The sequence below is a fragment of the Procambarus clarkii genome, chromosome 69 (assembly GCF_040958095.1).
Source record: "Procambarus clarkii isolate CNS0578487 chromosome 69, FALCON_Pclarkii_2.0, whole genome shotgun sequence".
NCBI classification, from domain to species: domain Eukaryota; kingdom Metazoa; phylum Arthropoda; class Malacostraca; order Decapoda; family Cambaridae; genus Procambarus; species Procambarus clarkii.
This window is the reverse complement of record NC_091218.1, coordinates 24,919,736-24,935,223: the sequence shown is the minus strand read 5'-3', so window position 1 is coordinate 24,935,223 and position 15,488 is coordinate 24,919,736. Positions and strand designations below refer to the sequence as shown.

The 15,488-nt window shown below is 41.9% G+C and overlaps 1 protein-coding gene across 3 annotated transcripts in view; it reads right to left on the bottom strand.

The window, feature by feature from the left end:
- The window catches only part of Usp32 (Ubiquitin specific protease 32), a 74,608-nt gene that overhangs the window by 19,162 nt on the left and 39,958 nt on the right, over positions 1-15,488 (bottom strand). For 2 of the 3 annotated variants that reach the window (XM_069311258.1, XM_069311259.1), the window contains exons 20-23: positions 10,611-10,762; positions 8,555-8,738; positions 3,474-3,592; positions 894-1,070 (exon numbers count right to left, since the gene is read on the bottom strand). In XM_069311258.1, coding sequence (XP_069167359.1) covers positions 894-1,070; positions 3,474-3,592; positions 8,555-8,738; positions 10,611-10,762 — 632 coding nt within the window. The remainder of the gene's footprint in view (positions 1-893; positions 1,071-3,473; positions 3,593-8,554; positions 8,739-10,610; positions 10,763-15,488) is intronic. The other variant, XM_069311260.1, reaches the window with a different exon arrangement.

Sequence of the window (15,488 nt, the reverse complement as noted above, 5' to 3'; positions counted from 1 at the left end):
TGACTGGTATACTATTATACTATGATGGAGCAAGATGACTGGTATACTATTACACTATGATGGAGCAAGGTGACTGGTATACTATTACACTATGATGGAGCAAGGTGACTGGTATACTATTATACTATGATGGAGCAAGATGACTGGTATACTATTACACTATGATGGAGCAAGGTGACTGGTATACTATTACACTATGATGGAGCAAGGTGACTGGTATACTATTATACTATGATGGAGCAAGATGACTGGTATACTATTACACTATGATGGAGCAAGGTGACTGGTATACTATTACACTATGATGGAGCAAGGTGACTGGTATACTATTATACTATGATGGAGCAAGATGACTGGTATACTATTACACTATGATGGAGCAAGGTGACTGGTATACTATTACACTATGATGGAGCAAGGTGACTGGTATACTATTATACTATGATGGAGCAAGGTGACTGGTATACTATTACACTATGATGGAGCAAGGTGACTGGTATACTATTACACTATGATGGAGCAAGGTGACTGGTATACTATTACACTATGATGGAGCAAGGTGACTGGTATACTATTACACTATGATGGAGCAAGGTGACTGGTATACTATTACACTATGATGGAGCAAGGTGACTGGTATACTATTACACTATGATGGAGCAAGAAGAAATTAAAACTATGAAGTTGAATCAAATTATTATGAGGGAACAATGCCAGGTAAACTATTCCTATATGACAGTATTGTAATATAATTCTAAACTATTACAGTAAGATGGAAAGTAAACATTATTATTGTCAGATGAATCAGGATGCAAGACTGTCAGAATAAGAGAAGAGAGCAGATGTGAAGTTATATACAACATTTGGAATGATCTAATTGACTTGGCTCTTACCATTTTTCTATGAAAGGCAATAATGAATCCTTTGTGAGTATTATAAAGGTCATTGTCATGCTGAATTGATGACCTTGCTGATGAAGTTGTTGGTCCCAAGGAATGTGATGATGCCAAACTGCTGCTGTTGCTGCTGCTGTTGCCATTATGTTTAGCTGTTTTACTGCTTGCCATTTCCTGTACAATTCAGAAAAAGTTATACAGTATATAAAAGAAAAAGCAGATTTCCCTACAAACTTTTTTTGTTAGTAAATTACAATGGTTTATTTCTATGCAGAATTATTCGATTGCCTCTTAAAGTAACATTCGCTGACCATATGACCAGCACGACCTCTTGGCACTAGCACCAAAGCTAGTTTTAAATTTACCCTGCAGTCACATAAGGGTTTCTAAGTATTCACTGGAAATCACTCATTATTCCCAGAAAGGCTATACCTGAACCAGTAAGTGAATATTTATAACAAATATTGAAGCCTTTAACACTAAGACGATGGCTCACATCTAAGGGTTAAAGGGTTGACATTTAGCACTATAGAAATATGCTAGGACACTGGCCAACCTCCTATTAGGCCTTCAAATGTTCAATTGTTTTAAATGAACATTTGCATGCCCAACCAGGCATCTCACAGGCTTCACCACCTACCACCCTCTCAGTTGTTGATGATGACGATGATGTTTTAGATTCAGCTACTCGGAACAAAAGCTCCAAGTAGCACGGGCTATGGTGAGCCCGTAGTGGACTTACCTCTCAGAAGATGAGAGGCTTATATAGTTTGGCATCATACAGTGCCATGACTTCTTCGTCTGATCCAACAATCCTAGTTTCCTGTTTTTATTTGCCTGCAGTCATCAAAGACCTCCCGTCTTAACACCATTTATGAAGATACTTATATATAATGTCTATATATAGTGAATAAAAGCAAAAACAGTATGGCGGGAGGAGGAATGTTGGTGAGTGAGGGAAGGAGGCGGCGTTGGCTGGCTTGTGTGTGGCGGCCACTCGTTGTTTTAACTCACCATACCAACTGAGTGGTTTGTTATGGTGAACAAAACATACAGATACTTACATATAACCTGTGTACATAGTGTAATAACAGTAAAACTATTTGTTTATTGTTTTATGTACATAATAATTGAATCACTAATATGCACACCATACTTTTGAGTATAGTGATGGTTCACACATTATATTATATAAATATATCACACTACACACTATTGAATAATAATACTGCAAAACAAACTAAGAAAAAATTAATTGAGACATTGAAATAATTAGGCAATATCATCTTTGTGGCAACTCCCGCCTGACAGCTAAGGCGGAGCCGACCGCCTATGACGATTACTTTGTCAACGCCTCAATTTTTGCGACTTCCTCGCCCTGTTGCGGTCAAAATATGTCACCTACGATTTATTTTTCCCGTGGTCAGGAAACACAAATGAAAAATTATATGACAATTTTTTTTTTTTTTTTTTTTTTTTTTTTTTTTTTGAGCACAGCGGTGTTGATGGCTATTAAGATTGCAGCAGCTTACCTTACCTTGAGGTTACCTTGAGGCGGTTTCGGGGCTTAGCGTCCCTGCGGCCCAGTCCTCAACCAGGCTTCCTCGTTGCTGGACTGGTCAACTAGGCTGTTGGACGCAGCTACTCGCAGCGTGACGTATGAGTCACAGCCTGGTTGCTCAGGTATCCTTTGGAGGTGTTTTTCAAGTTCTCTCTCTCTTGAACACTGTGAGGGGTCAGCCAGTTACATCCCTTATGTGTAGTGAAAGCGTGTTGAACAGTCTCGGGCCTCTGATGTTGATAGAGTTCTCTCTCAAAGTACCTATTACATCTCTGGTTTTCAACGGGGGTAATCTGCACATCCTGCCATGCCTTCTGGTCTCATGTGCTGTTATTTCTGTGTGCAGGTTTGGGACCAGCCCCTCTAATTATTTCCCACGTGTAAATTATTATGTCTCTCTCCTGCCTGCGCTCAAGAGAATACAGATTTAGGCCTTTTAGTCGGTCCCAGTAGTTTAGATGTTTTACTGAGTGGATTCTAGCAGTAACGGAATTCTGCACGCTCTCCAAGTCAGCAATTTCTCCAGCTTTGAAAGGAGCTGTCATTGTGCAACAGTATTCCACCCAGAGAGCACTAGCATCTTGAAAAGTATCATCATCAGTATGGTATCTCTAGTGTGAAAGGTTCTTGTTATCCAACCTGTCATTTTTCTTGCAGTTGTAACTGCTACTTTATTGTATTCTTTAAAGGTAAGGTCTTCTGACATGAGTACACCCAAATCCTTTACATTGCCTTTTCGTTCTATGTTAGGATTTGACTGCATTTTTAAATTTCCGTAGCACATGAGCTAGAATTTATTTTCGTTAAACACCGTATTATGTTCTGAAGCCCATAGAAAGACCTGATTTACATCTGATTGGAGGTTTGCCATGTCCTCTATGTTGTCTACGCTCATAAAAATCCTAGTGTTATCTGCAAAAGAACATACTATAGTACTGTATACTTTCTCCTTTTTATGTCGTGTAACTGCTTTAATAAATAATAATGCACCAACACACTCAGTTGTCTCCACTCACCTGATGTGATGTATGACTAGATTGTGACGTTGATCTACAGGTACTGAGCTCAAGGCTACTGGGACTGGCGACTATACTCTCTGTTGTACAACTGCTGTGAGAAGGACTACTCACTCCTTCTGGAAATAACAAAAAAATTAATTAATAAGAAAAAGACATAAAATACTGGTCTGGAACATACAGTTGTAGCTAGCTACACTGGTGTACTCTGTTTAAAAGTATTATTAGGGCACTTAGAAGTTTTTGTTTATGTATGTTAATGCTACTCTGGGAGATAAAATGTATAATAAGGGTCAATTAACAAGTGTAGAGCAATATTTAGAAACGTGCCCCCATGAGGAACTTCACTCTCAGTGTGAAAGAAAAGGACTTTCAATCCATTCTGAGAAATGTCTTTCAATACAAGCTCAAGTAAATATAGCTTGCAAAGTCTGCTTGAAACACTGGAGGAATTGTTTGCAGGTTGACCTAGGAATGAGCCATTAATCATCTAGTGATTGCCAGATCACTTCAGTTCCCATTCCTTGGATAGAGATGTGTATGATTTTGGTGGTGTAAAATGTTGTATGCTCATGAAAGAATTTTGGGTTTGCTGTTTCAACTTCAACACAGAGGTTGCATATACACCTTTATCGGAGATTAAGGTGTTGAGAATTCCATCTGTAATGTCTGACTAGTGTATCCATAGGAGAATGCCTGTTTGTCTTTGTGTTTCTTTGTCTGTCCAAAGTTGAAGGCCAGATGCTTGGGAATAACCTCACCCAAATTTGGGTGGAGAATGGTCTCGGGTACAGGACATACAAAGGCTGGTCAGGGTAGGCCAAAGTTAAATGCTTTAAGAAATATTAGTAATTATAAAGATCCCCCCATGCCATTCACATGGAGTCAAGCATGAAATTCAGTATGTTCTGTGATTTCTGTGGAATTATTGGTACAAAAGAAAAGAAAAGAAAAGAAAAAGAAATATGAAGAAGAAAAGAAAAAGCCTCCGAGACCCATACAGTTGTTTTGAGGTTTCTTGAGGATGGAAGCAGAGCGGTGGAGTGGGGAAAGATGGAGGGCGTGATGAAAGGGGAACCAAGGATATGGGGATGGGGGGGGGGGTGAAGAGTAGAGAAGAAGGGGTAAAAGACTTAGGTGCAGTTAGATACCCATTCTAAATAACTAAAAGGAAATGTCTGTGTTTGAGAAAGGAGGGGAGGGAAGGGTAGGGGGAGGGAAGGGTAGGGGGAGGGAAGGGTAGGGAAAGGGAAGGATGGGGAGAGACATGAGGGAAAAGGGAAAGAAAGGGGGAGAGTGGTAGAAGAGATGGGGGTTGGGAAAGGGGTGAGCAACAGGGAATGAGGGGGAATGCTGAGGGAGGAGAAAAGAAGAGGGGTGGAATGGGGTGCCCGGGACAGACTAACCAGGGCACTGCTGGGTACCCCTCCTAGTGACCAATAAAACTGAATAGTGATATGATCAATTTGATAAAAGAATATGTAACAATGCAATCTCCCAAAAAAACTTTACAAAAAAAAAAAAAAACGTTGAATATAATGAAACACCAATTTCTGGGTGAGCCCCGGAGGCTTTCTGGAGGTATCGGGCTAATGTGTGATATATTAGACCAGGGCATTAGCTATGGAGTTCGTCCTACCAGGGACCACGAGCTAGATCCTGGCCCCTTCAGAGAGGTCGCAGGGAGAAACGGCCCTGAAAAAAACCCATGTGGTTGGGGGTATTCCTTATCAGCCACTGACCAAGGTTAGGCACCCAGAAAGGTAGGTGTAACAAAACAAACCACCCACATGGTAAGAAAATGACAACTAACAACCGAAAAGAGAGGTAGAACTCACTCCAATCCCAAGGAAACAAGCAAGCAAACTGTCACACTCCACTGCCGCGCCGCTCGTCCGCGTAGTCCACCCCCGAGAGGAGGAATGGAGAGGCCCGGATCTCCCCACATCGGCTACTCAGTCATCCAGTTCAGAAGCTAAGCATCAAACCACGCAAAAAACTGCCGACTGGAGGAAGGGAGGGTTGCCAGGGAACCTCTGAGGCTCACCCCAGAAAATGGCGTTTCATTACATTCAACGCTGGTTTTCTATGAGGAACCCCTATGGCTCCCTGGAGCTACATAACCAAAGAAAAGGAAAAGAGGAACATACCCGGGAGGCGACCGCCACAAATTCTTCAACGCAAAGTAGAGACAACTGGCTGCAACGTGCGACCCAAAGCAACACAGGAACGGCCATGAGCAGGAAAGTTAAGCAAATAATGGGCGGACAGGAATCTGTTCGACCTCCAAAATCCATGCGTTTGAATATCATCCCAAGACAAGTTGCCAAACATGGCAGCCAATGCTGCAAACTTCCTAACGTCATGGGCATGAGGATAGACTGCAGGCTGATTAGACTTAATAAGTTGACCAGACCACACACTAGAAGTTGAAGGGACGATGACGTTTCGGTCCGTCTTGGACCATTCACAAATCGACTTGAGAATGGTCCAGGACGGACCGAAACGTCGTCGTCCCTTCAACTTCTAGTGTGTGGTCTGGTCAACATACTTCAGCCACGTTATTGTGACTCATCGCCTGCATATAGACTTAATAACCCTGCGGACGACCTGGGAGACCCAAGCCCAGGAATAGGCAACGATGGGAAACCGGATCAACCCAAAGTGCATTCCCAGCCACCGAAGCCGAAGTGCGCAGATAACAGCGAAGAGTCGCAACTGAACACAACGCATGATGCACCCCCGGCCTGACCAACCAAGCATCAATGACACAAGGACCCCTCCGGAAATCAGCAGTTTCATTCTTCGTCAGAGAAGAATGAGAAGGCTGCAAACGAACAAACCTACCACCAGGACTGACAGAGCAGAAACCCCTATGCCAGAGGAGAGCATGCAGCTCCCTAAACCGACCCCCCAGAGACCAATGCCAACAGAAACAGAGCCTTGGAAAAACAATCTTGAACCGAAGGGGTCTAACACAAACCGAGGAGAGGAAACATAAGAGAGCACCCTGTTCATGGACCAGGATGGCTCAGGCGGCACATGAGCAAGCTGGAGGTGAAACAAAGTACACACAACCTGCACACACTCCGGCGCAACTCATGCGCCGGAGGAGAGCATGCAGTCCCTGAACCAACCCCCAGAGGCCAATGCCAACAGAAACAAAGCCTTTGAAAAATAATCTTGAACCAAAGAGGCCAACACAAACCAAGGAGAGGAAGGATAGGAGAGCACCCTGTCCAAGGACAAGGACAGCTCAGGCAGTACATGAGCAGGCCGGAGGTGAAACAAAGCACAAGAAAGCTTATGGAACAGGGCAGAAGAGACATCCACCCCGAATGCAAGCTGGAGCAGCTCTGCCACCACCACACGATACGAGGTGACAGTCTTAGGCATCAAATGATGGTTCTGAAAAAGTCAAGACAGAAAAGACAAGACAACCCGATCCGAAACAGAAGACAACCTACGAAGAGAGAGAAAATAGCAGAAAGAATGCCAGGAACTCTCATACTGTCGCTGAGATGAAGCTCCATGCATAATGCACCTGCCAAAAAAGTCTCCTAGTCAAACTACCCCAAATAGAGTAACCTCATTCATCTTTGCCAACATACAAGGACTAAAAACAAGAACAAGAAACAAAGTACCGTTCATAAATGGCCTCCTCACGGAGTCAAATGCAGTATTTGGAGCTTTCACAGAAACCTATGCAAGGAAATTTTTGGACAGTGAGATCTGGATACCAGGATATAATCTATACAGGTGTGATAAGGTAAATAGGTCACATGGAGGAGTGGGTCTGCAAGACCTTGTATGCTCGGAGCTCCTTAACTCTACAAATGAGGTTATAGAGGTACTCGGAGTAAAAATAGAGAAAATAAACTTAGTTATTATTCTAATATACAAACCCCCAGATGCAACGGTGTAGGAATTCGCAGAACAGATAAACAAAATAGAGAATAACCTTGATAATTTGGCGAACCCGATACCTGATATTGTCTTCCTAGGTGACTTCAACTTGCCTAATCTAAGATGAAGAATAGCAAACAAAAATATTATACCAGGAAATCTATCCTGGTATAATAAAATCAAGGAAATCTAGCATCAGTTGGTGCAGCATGGCTTGTAGGGCATTCCTTGCTGGTGGATGCTGCACGACTTGTCGATGAGAATTCAGCATCAGCGGATGCAGCATAGCTTGTTGGGCATTCATTAGTGGCAGATGTTGCACAACTTGTTGATGGGAATTCAGCATCAGATCGTGCAGCATGGCTTATAGGGTATTCATTGCTGGTAGATGCTGCACGATTTGTTGACAGGAATTCAGCATCGGCGGGTGCAGCATGGCTTGTAGAGCATTTGCTACCGACGGATGCCACACGACTTGTCAATGAGAATGCAGCATCGGTGGGTGCAGCATGGCCTGTAGGGCATTCGTTGCCAGCAGATGCTGCATGACTTGTTGAATTCCCAGTGGGTGCAGCATGACTTGTAGACGAAGATTTTTCACAGACCGTTGAAATCATGAATTTATCAATTTTTGTCTGAATCTGATTATCTCTGGCATCGGTGCCGAGACAGTAATATCCTTCAAAATTGAAATTAGCCGCACGAGTCCACAGTAAACAATGAGGACACATGCCCCGACAGAATACATTCATGTCCGTGGGAAAAAACCCAGCGTTGAATGTAATAAAACGCCATTTTCTGGGCGAGACTCAGAGGCTCCCCGGAGCTATCCAGGCCGATATGAATGTATTATACCATGGCATCAGTCAAGTGCATGGAGTTCTAGGCCTACCGGTGACCACCATCCAGAACCTGGCCCCCTCAGAGTGGCACGAGGAACAATGGCCTATAGATACCCACGTGTGGTTGGAAGCTTTCTATGTCTGCCATCAACGGGAGTCAGGCATCCAGAAAGGTAGGCGCCCCAAAATAAACCTCAATCCTGGTAAAAATATTGCTATTAAAAGCCAAACTAGTACCGAACATAACAACTTTGTTAAATCTTTTTAACAACTTTATTCTTTTTAATTAAAAATACTATGTGATCAAATATTAGTGTTACTAAATATACAAACCTCTTAAGCAAGGTGAACTATGATGAGTAGAACGCTGTATGTGAGTGAATACGTGTCTATCTCTGGCACTTCGGCAGGATGATCGCACTTCATTTGAATGGCAGGATGTAGGTGAAGGCAACTCGTAGGCAAACAGAGCACACCCAGATACTGTCCTCACACGCCCTTCATCCATAGGAATATACTGTAATGATAAAGATGAAAAATGCACTATTGATAGAAAACAGAAATGCAGTATCTCAATCCTGAATATTATATAGCAATTATGAAGCCTGGTAATTCAAACATTTCAATCTTATTTCTTTTAAAATTATATCTGGAAGGCTAAAATATATGGACAAAAAAGAAGGCAGGTGACACCGAGCACCAGGGAGTGGTTAAAATAATAGGAATACAAGCACCAAACAATCAAAGTGAGGAAGAACACATATCAAAGGCGTCTACTGACAGACACAAATTTCCAGGAGGTTAATTGTCACGGGTTGTCAGGTAAAGCCATACACACACACACACACACACACACACACACACACACACACACACACACACACACACACACACACACACACACACACACTCAACACTCCAAAATGCTTCCTCATTCCATCACTGGGATCACATTAAAGATTATGACAGTGGAAATTAAGCCTAGTGGCACTACTGAGGCGAAGATCTCGGCAGTAAAGGCCAACCTGGACCTGATCACCAATGAAATAGGGATCAAGGGTCATTTAAGCAGGAAGTCTTCAAGACATCTATTTTATCTGCAGAGTGGAAGAATTTTCACATTCTCTGTTTAATTTCCTACATGACTACCAAAGAAGATTTGGACACACTGGGTTAGGTTATCATCTCTGACTTTCCAATGGAGCCAAACAAGAGGGAGGAAGAGCTGTGAACTAACAGGATCACTTTAAACCATTTAATCTGTTTCCCTACCAATAACACAATGAGGAGAATCACAAGCTACACTCAACTGCCCTCCAGGTTGTCAGAGCATTCTTTCACCAAGGAAAAGTGGTGACCCATCATCCATATTTTGTAATGAACTGATGAACTTTCCCAACCTTTCCTCACTCTTTTATTCCCTTTCCCAAAATTTCCATTGTAATCTCACCTATATAACTATTAATAATGTAAACCATTAATACTGAAAGCATCATTAATGTATTAAGACTACCATAATCTTCACTACAGGTGAAAATTCTAAGATAAAAAAATCAAAATAATAAAACCAGCATTGAATGTAATGAAACACCATTTTCTGGGTGAGACCTGGAGGGCCACCAAAATAATATAAGTGGTCCTACAGCTATACCAGGCAGACAAAACAACAGAAAAGAAAAACCCCGCACAAAAGCACAACGTCTCCAGGAGGAACAGAACCAGTCGCTATGCGTATATCAGACAGCTGCACAGTACCTTGCGCCCCAGCCAGCAGGAAAAAAAAACCAGCTGGCCCCAAGGGCAGGCAATCACCGAGCAGACAAAAGAACCCTGTGGAGATAGTTTCCGAACAGTTTGTGGAAGGTAACCTCAAACTGCAAGGGCAGTACTTACAGGGCACCTAGGGAAGGTGACCCTAGGTGCATGCAGCCCCAGTACTTTCTAAAACTCCATCGATTGACTGCTTCCATGGTCTAATATACACACATCAGCCCGGTATAGTTCCAGGGAGCCGGAGGAGCTCTCCACAGAAAAAACCCTCATTGGAACATTCAAAATAAAATGTATTTTGTTGCTATGAATATTCAAAACAACAAGATTTCAATACAGAATATAGAGTGTGATTATAAAACAATCACACTTTCACAATCTATGAAAAAATCTGAGTACAATCTACACCACCAATTCTACACCAATCAGTTTTATATAATATATATAAAGTTACTGAAGGTAGGAATAAAGTACAGGAAACATAAAACACTTAAGTCAACTTAAAATAATCACTTGGTATAGGGTTTCTCTACAGTATTTCAAAACAAGGATTTGTTAATTATTTTGAACATTATGGATTGTTAAAATATTATTGTAGTAGAGTATAAATCATATTTACCTTGATCTGAGCATTTGCCAGTTCACTGAGCATTATCTGGTGTGGAGGTATATTGGTAAGTGTGTGAAGGTGCTGCTTTACATCATAGTAACGACTCTCACTGTTTAACCGCAGCCCATACTTAACAGGAATACTGCCATCAAGTTTAACAACTGAAAATTAATAAGCTGCTTTATATTTTACTTAAACATTAATAACTTTGAATGCACAATACATCATAGCAATTAAAAAAGCCACATTGAATGCAATAAAATGCCTCTTTCTGGTACAGCCTTGAGAGTCCCTGAAGGTATCTCACCGAGATTGCTTCATCTAATGGATCACATTAATCGCAGGAATTCTCTCTGGCCTACCATGGAATAAGAGCTAGACCCTATCCCCCCTTCACAGAAGTAAAGAGAGTAATAATTCACCACCAAACCGGAAAGATCATCCAGAAAGTCGAAGCCTTGAAACTGCCAAACAGCACAGCAAACACTTCAAATGAAACAAAAGATTCATCAAAACTAGTTCAAACTCATTAGTACTGATAGCCACTACCGGGTAGCTTGGCCTCAGCCTAAAGCCAGCTACCCTGATCTGCTCTGGAGCTGATGAACAACCCAGTGACAAACTGACAAACCTGGAGAGATGCGAGAGAAATGGAGCCACCATGGCTTTAGCAGAAAGAGGCATTTCATTGCATTAAATGTTGGGCTAGTAGGGGAGCCTCCCGGTGGCACCCTGAAGCTAACTGACCACAGAGAACAAAAACACCAGACTTGCCAGGGAGGAGAGGCAACTGGTACTAAGATGACGGAGAGAATCCAGGCCGGGAACCATGAATGTTAACTAAATACAGGGTTGCCAAAACCTCCGAACCCAAATATCAGCCCATGCTGGCTAGACCCAATGACACTGCAGACAATCTGATAAGTGCAAATCTTGGAACAGGAGACCAAGCAAACTGAATATGTCTGGTCCTTTGATTGCTCTGCTGACCTTGCCACTGTTCACCATCCCACCAGTATGAATGGTTACAAACATACTCACTTCTCGTCTGTCTTTCCAATGCACTGCACGTATTTGTCACTTTTTTCTTAGTTTCTTAGCTGACATTCAGATACTGCAAAATTTCTGTCAAACACTGGCCTTTCCCTCCTCCATGATATTACTGTACTCACCTAGTTGTGCTTGTGGGGGTCGAGCTTTGGCTCTTTGGTCCCACCTCTCAATTGTCAATCAACTGGTGTACAGGTTCGTGAGCCTATTGGGCTCTATGATATCTACATTAGAAACTATGTATGGAGTCTGCCTCCACCACATCACACTAATGCAATCCATTTGTTAACTACCCTGACACTGAAAAAGTTTTTTCTAATGTCTCTGTGGCTCATTTCAGTGCTAAGTTTCCAGCTGTGTCCCCTTGTTCACGTACCACCCGTGCTAAATACTTTATACAGTGGTACCTCGCATAACGATTGCCCCAAAAGACGAATATTTTGGGTAACGAACGGCCCGATCGGCGTCAAATCGTCCCGTATGACGAACGCTGGTTTGAGTAACGTCAACACCACATGGTGGGGTCGCGCTGCTGCTTGCACATTCTTAGACGCCTCCGACGATGCACATAAATTATGTTGTTCTTGTTTAAAGATGCTAATGATGCTGGGATATAAAAGGGTGACTGCTGAGATGTTGCAAAGCATTGACGTTTTTGTAGGAAAAAGGAAATGAAATATCTGATATACAACAAATGTCAAAAAAGTTCGTTCGGTGTTCGGCAGGTAGGCTGCTCCATTATAACAATCTTTCTTTGTTTCAAATGTGTTCCATTTGTTTTTTATTTGTCATTTACGTCTCAATAATGGAGAAGCTTACCTTACATACACTGAATAAACCATTATGACATTTTCCTTTCTTCAAATGTGTTCAATATTTATTTTTCATTTGTCTTATAGCAAAAGGTTCGTTCGGTGGTCTACAGGTCGACTGCTCCATGTTTCTTAAAAAAAAAAAAAAAAAAACGAAAAATAAAAGAACTGTTGAAACAATTTGAAAAATGGACAAATGTCATAAAGGTTCGTTCAGTGTTTGTCGGGTAGGCTGCTCCATTATTGAGACGTAAGTGATAAATACAAAACAAATGGAACACATTTGAAACAAAGAAAGATTGTCATAATGGAGCAGCCTACCCAACAAACACTGAACGAACCTTTTGCTATAACGAATATGGAAGACAAGGGCTGCTGGCTGGGTTAGTAGTGCGTGAGCAACCATTTGTAGCACACGTGCCTCTGGCTCTCAAACACCTGTCCCACACGGTGTTGAAAGACTGTACTCAGTCAGTGCAATTCAGACCCTATTGTTTGAAGAACATAAGGGTCATAACATTGGTGAAGCTAGGCGCAATAAGGGCTTAACACAACGGTCGGATGCCTGTGATACAGCACCTATGAGGATGATACAGCGAGCGTATCCAGGTGTAGCTCTGAGCCCCACCCTTGCCATCTCTAATGTATATAGATGATACATAGATGAATCGTTTTCTGCGTTCAGTGATGATGCATCTGATACAAGTAGCATAGATGAACAGTGTTAGCGGCTTCCATGGTGGTGGTGTTCATTGATATTTTTAAGAATACCTGAATCTTTTCCTGACTGATGGACACTCTTTGAGGCTAGCTGAATCTCTTCCTGACTGATGGACACTCTTTGAGGCTAGCTGAATCTCTTCCTGTGTGGGACCTTACAAAGCGATCTTTTCAAGACTACCTTACAAATTGAGCTTTTCCTATAATCGTTTCAATACTACCTTGTGCTTTACAAGCTTGGCTACATACCACCTACAAGTACTAAAGCCAAGGGTGCACGCGAGTGCATTATTTGCAAGCACACAGAACGATGAAACAGGAAACAAAAATCTATCTGTAGCTGGTGCAAGGAGAGCAAAGTCGCGCTGTGTACCATGGACTACTTCGTTGACTATTACGCACCTCCAAAGTACTGAGTGTGTAATACAGTGTGTTACTGTGTAAATAGTATGTGAAACTGTACATATTGTAATATTAGTGCATTTTTACCACGTAATATTGTGACAATAAACATTTATTGTGGACACATTACTGACACATGTATCACAGTTTCATGGAAAATTATGAACATTCTACTGTATACATATTGTAAAGGTCACAAATATGCATCATATACGATAAAAGAAACAAATAAAACCGCATTGGAAATGCATAGGAAAAATATTTGAAAATATATTTGTGGCAACACGCGGTGCTTGAATGGCCTGCGCGACCGTGTCTGGGAGCTTCACACACGGGCGACCAGCCCCTGATGACGTCACAGCGCACCTTGTCCACGCCCTCACAGCCAAAGTAAGTGGAATTTGGTAATTATTTTTACATAGACATGTTCAGGGACGGTAATTTATCATTTTACAAAGAAAAATTATATTTTGGGGAACATTTGATGTCATGCACACTAGGGAAATTTCACAATAAACACAGTGCATCACACTGGTTACATGGGGGACACTCGTTTTGTATGACGTCCGTTTCACTTGACGAACATGGAACGGATTAAATTCGTTATGGGAGGTACCACTGTATTTTCTTTTCCTGAACAATGTGTTCCATGAGCGGTTCATTGAAATATGCCATAAAATAGTCCATTTCATTCATGTTCTCACCAGTATATGGGAAAATGTCTGTAAACCCTACATTTGTATCTTCAAATGTAAGGATTTGTGGAAGAATGAAAGAAAGTGCACACCATTTCACCACACAAATATGCCTGGTGGCTAGATGAACTTCATCTATTAGGCACTCTGCAGGCACAAGCAATCGAAGATAAGGGCATGCAAGTTGAAGATAAGGGCTTGTAAGTTGAAGATAAGGGCATTTGTCCCTCAATATTCCCATACAACAACTCACAGTTGCATTTGGCAGGACAAGCAGTTGGTGCAGCTCTGCTGTACCTGGTAACACCATGTACACTGCTACAATTAAGGATTAAGTATTCAGGAACAAATGAGTGCTAAGTTATATATGCTGGATATTGACTTTTGAAGGGATGATTATGCCAATGATTAAGACAATTATTATGGCACAATGCATTAGCAGTATGCTATTATACTATATAAATCTTAACTACAGTATATCGAATTTGAAGCATTTTAAAACAGAATTTCAGAAAAAATATGGCAAACTATTCAACATAATTGTTTACACGTAAAACTGCTGCTGTCAAGAAATTATGCCCCTTGTGTGTGTGCTGTTTCAGCTAAGTTAGCATCACTGGTCTCTTGCTGTGAACAGCTCCACAGATGTTAGGATGAAATAAATTAATATAAGGATCCCTCAAATGTTTCCATGTGCAACAGATCATGTTATAAAGGATGCCAATATATACAATTTTGGCAATATTAATCTCTCATCCCTGAATGTTATTCATCTCAAGTTACTGCCATTATGTGGCCACAAGTGCAGAGATAGTGAAACCTGTCACTACATTACCAACTACATTACAATGAGCAGCACTTAGGATTGGGTGAAAAGTTCAAGACTCAGATAATGAGTGCCATCAAGCCATGCTTGAGTGTCACGAGTGCCATCAAGCCATGCTTGAGTGTCACGAGTGCCATCAAGCCGTGCTTGAGTCACGAGTGCCATCAAGCCGTGCTTGAGTGTCACGAGTGCCATCAAGCCATGCTTGAGTGTCACGAGTGCCATCAAGCCATGCTCGAGTGTCACGAGTGCCATCAAGCCATGCTTGAGTGTCACGAGTGCCATCAAGCCATGCTTGAGTGTCACGAGTGCCATCAAGCCATGCTTGAGTGTCACGAGTGCCACCAAGCCGTGCTTGAGTGTCACGAGTGCCACCAAGCCG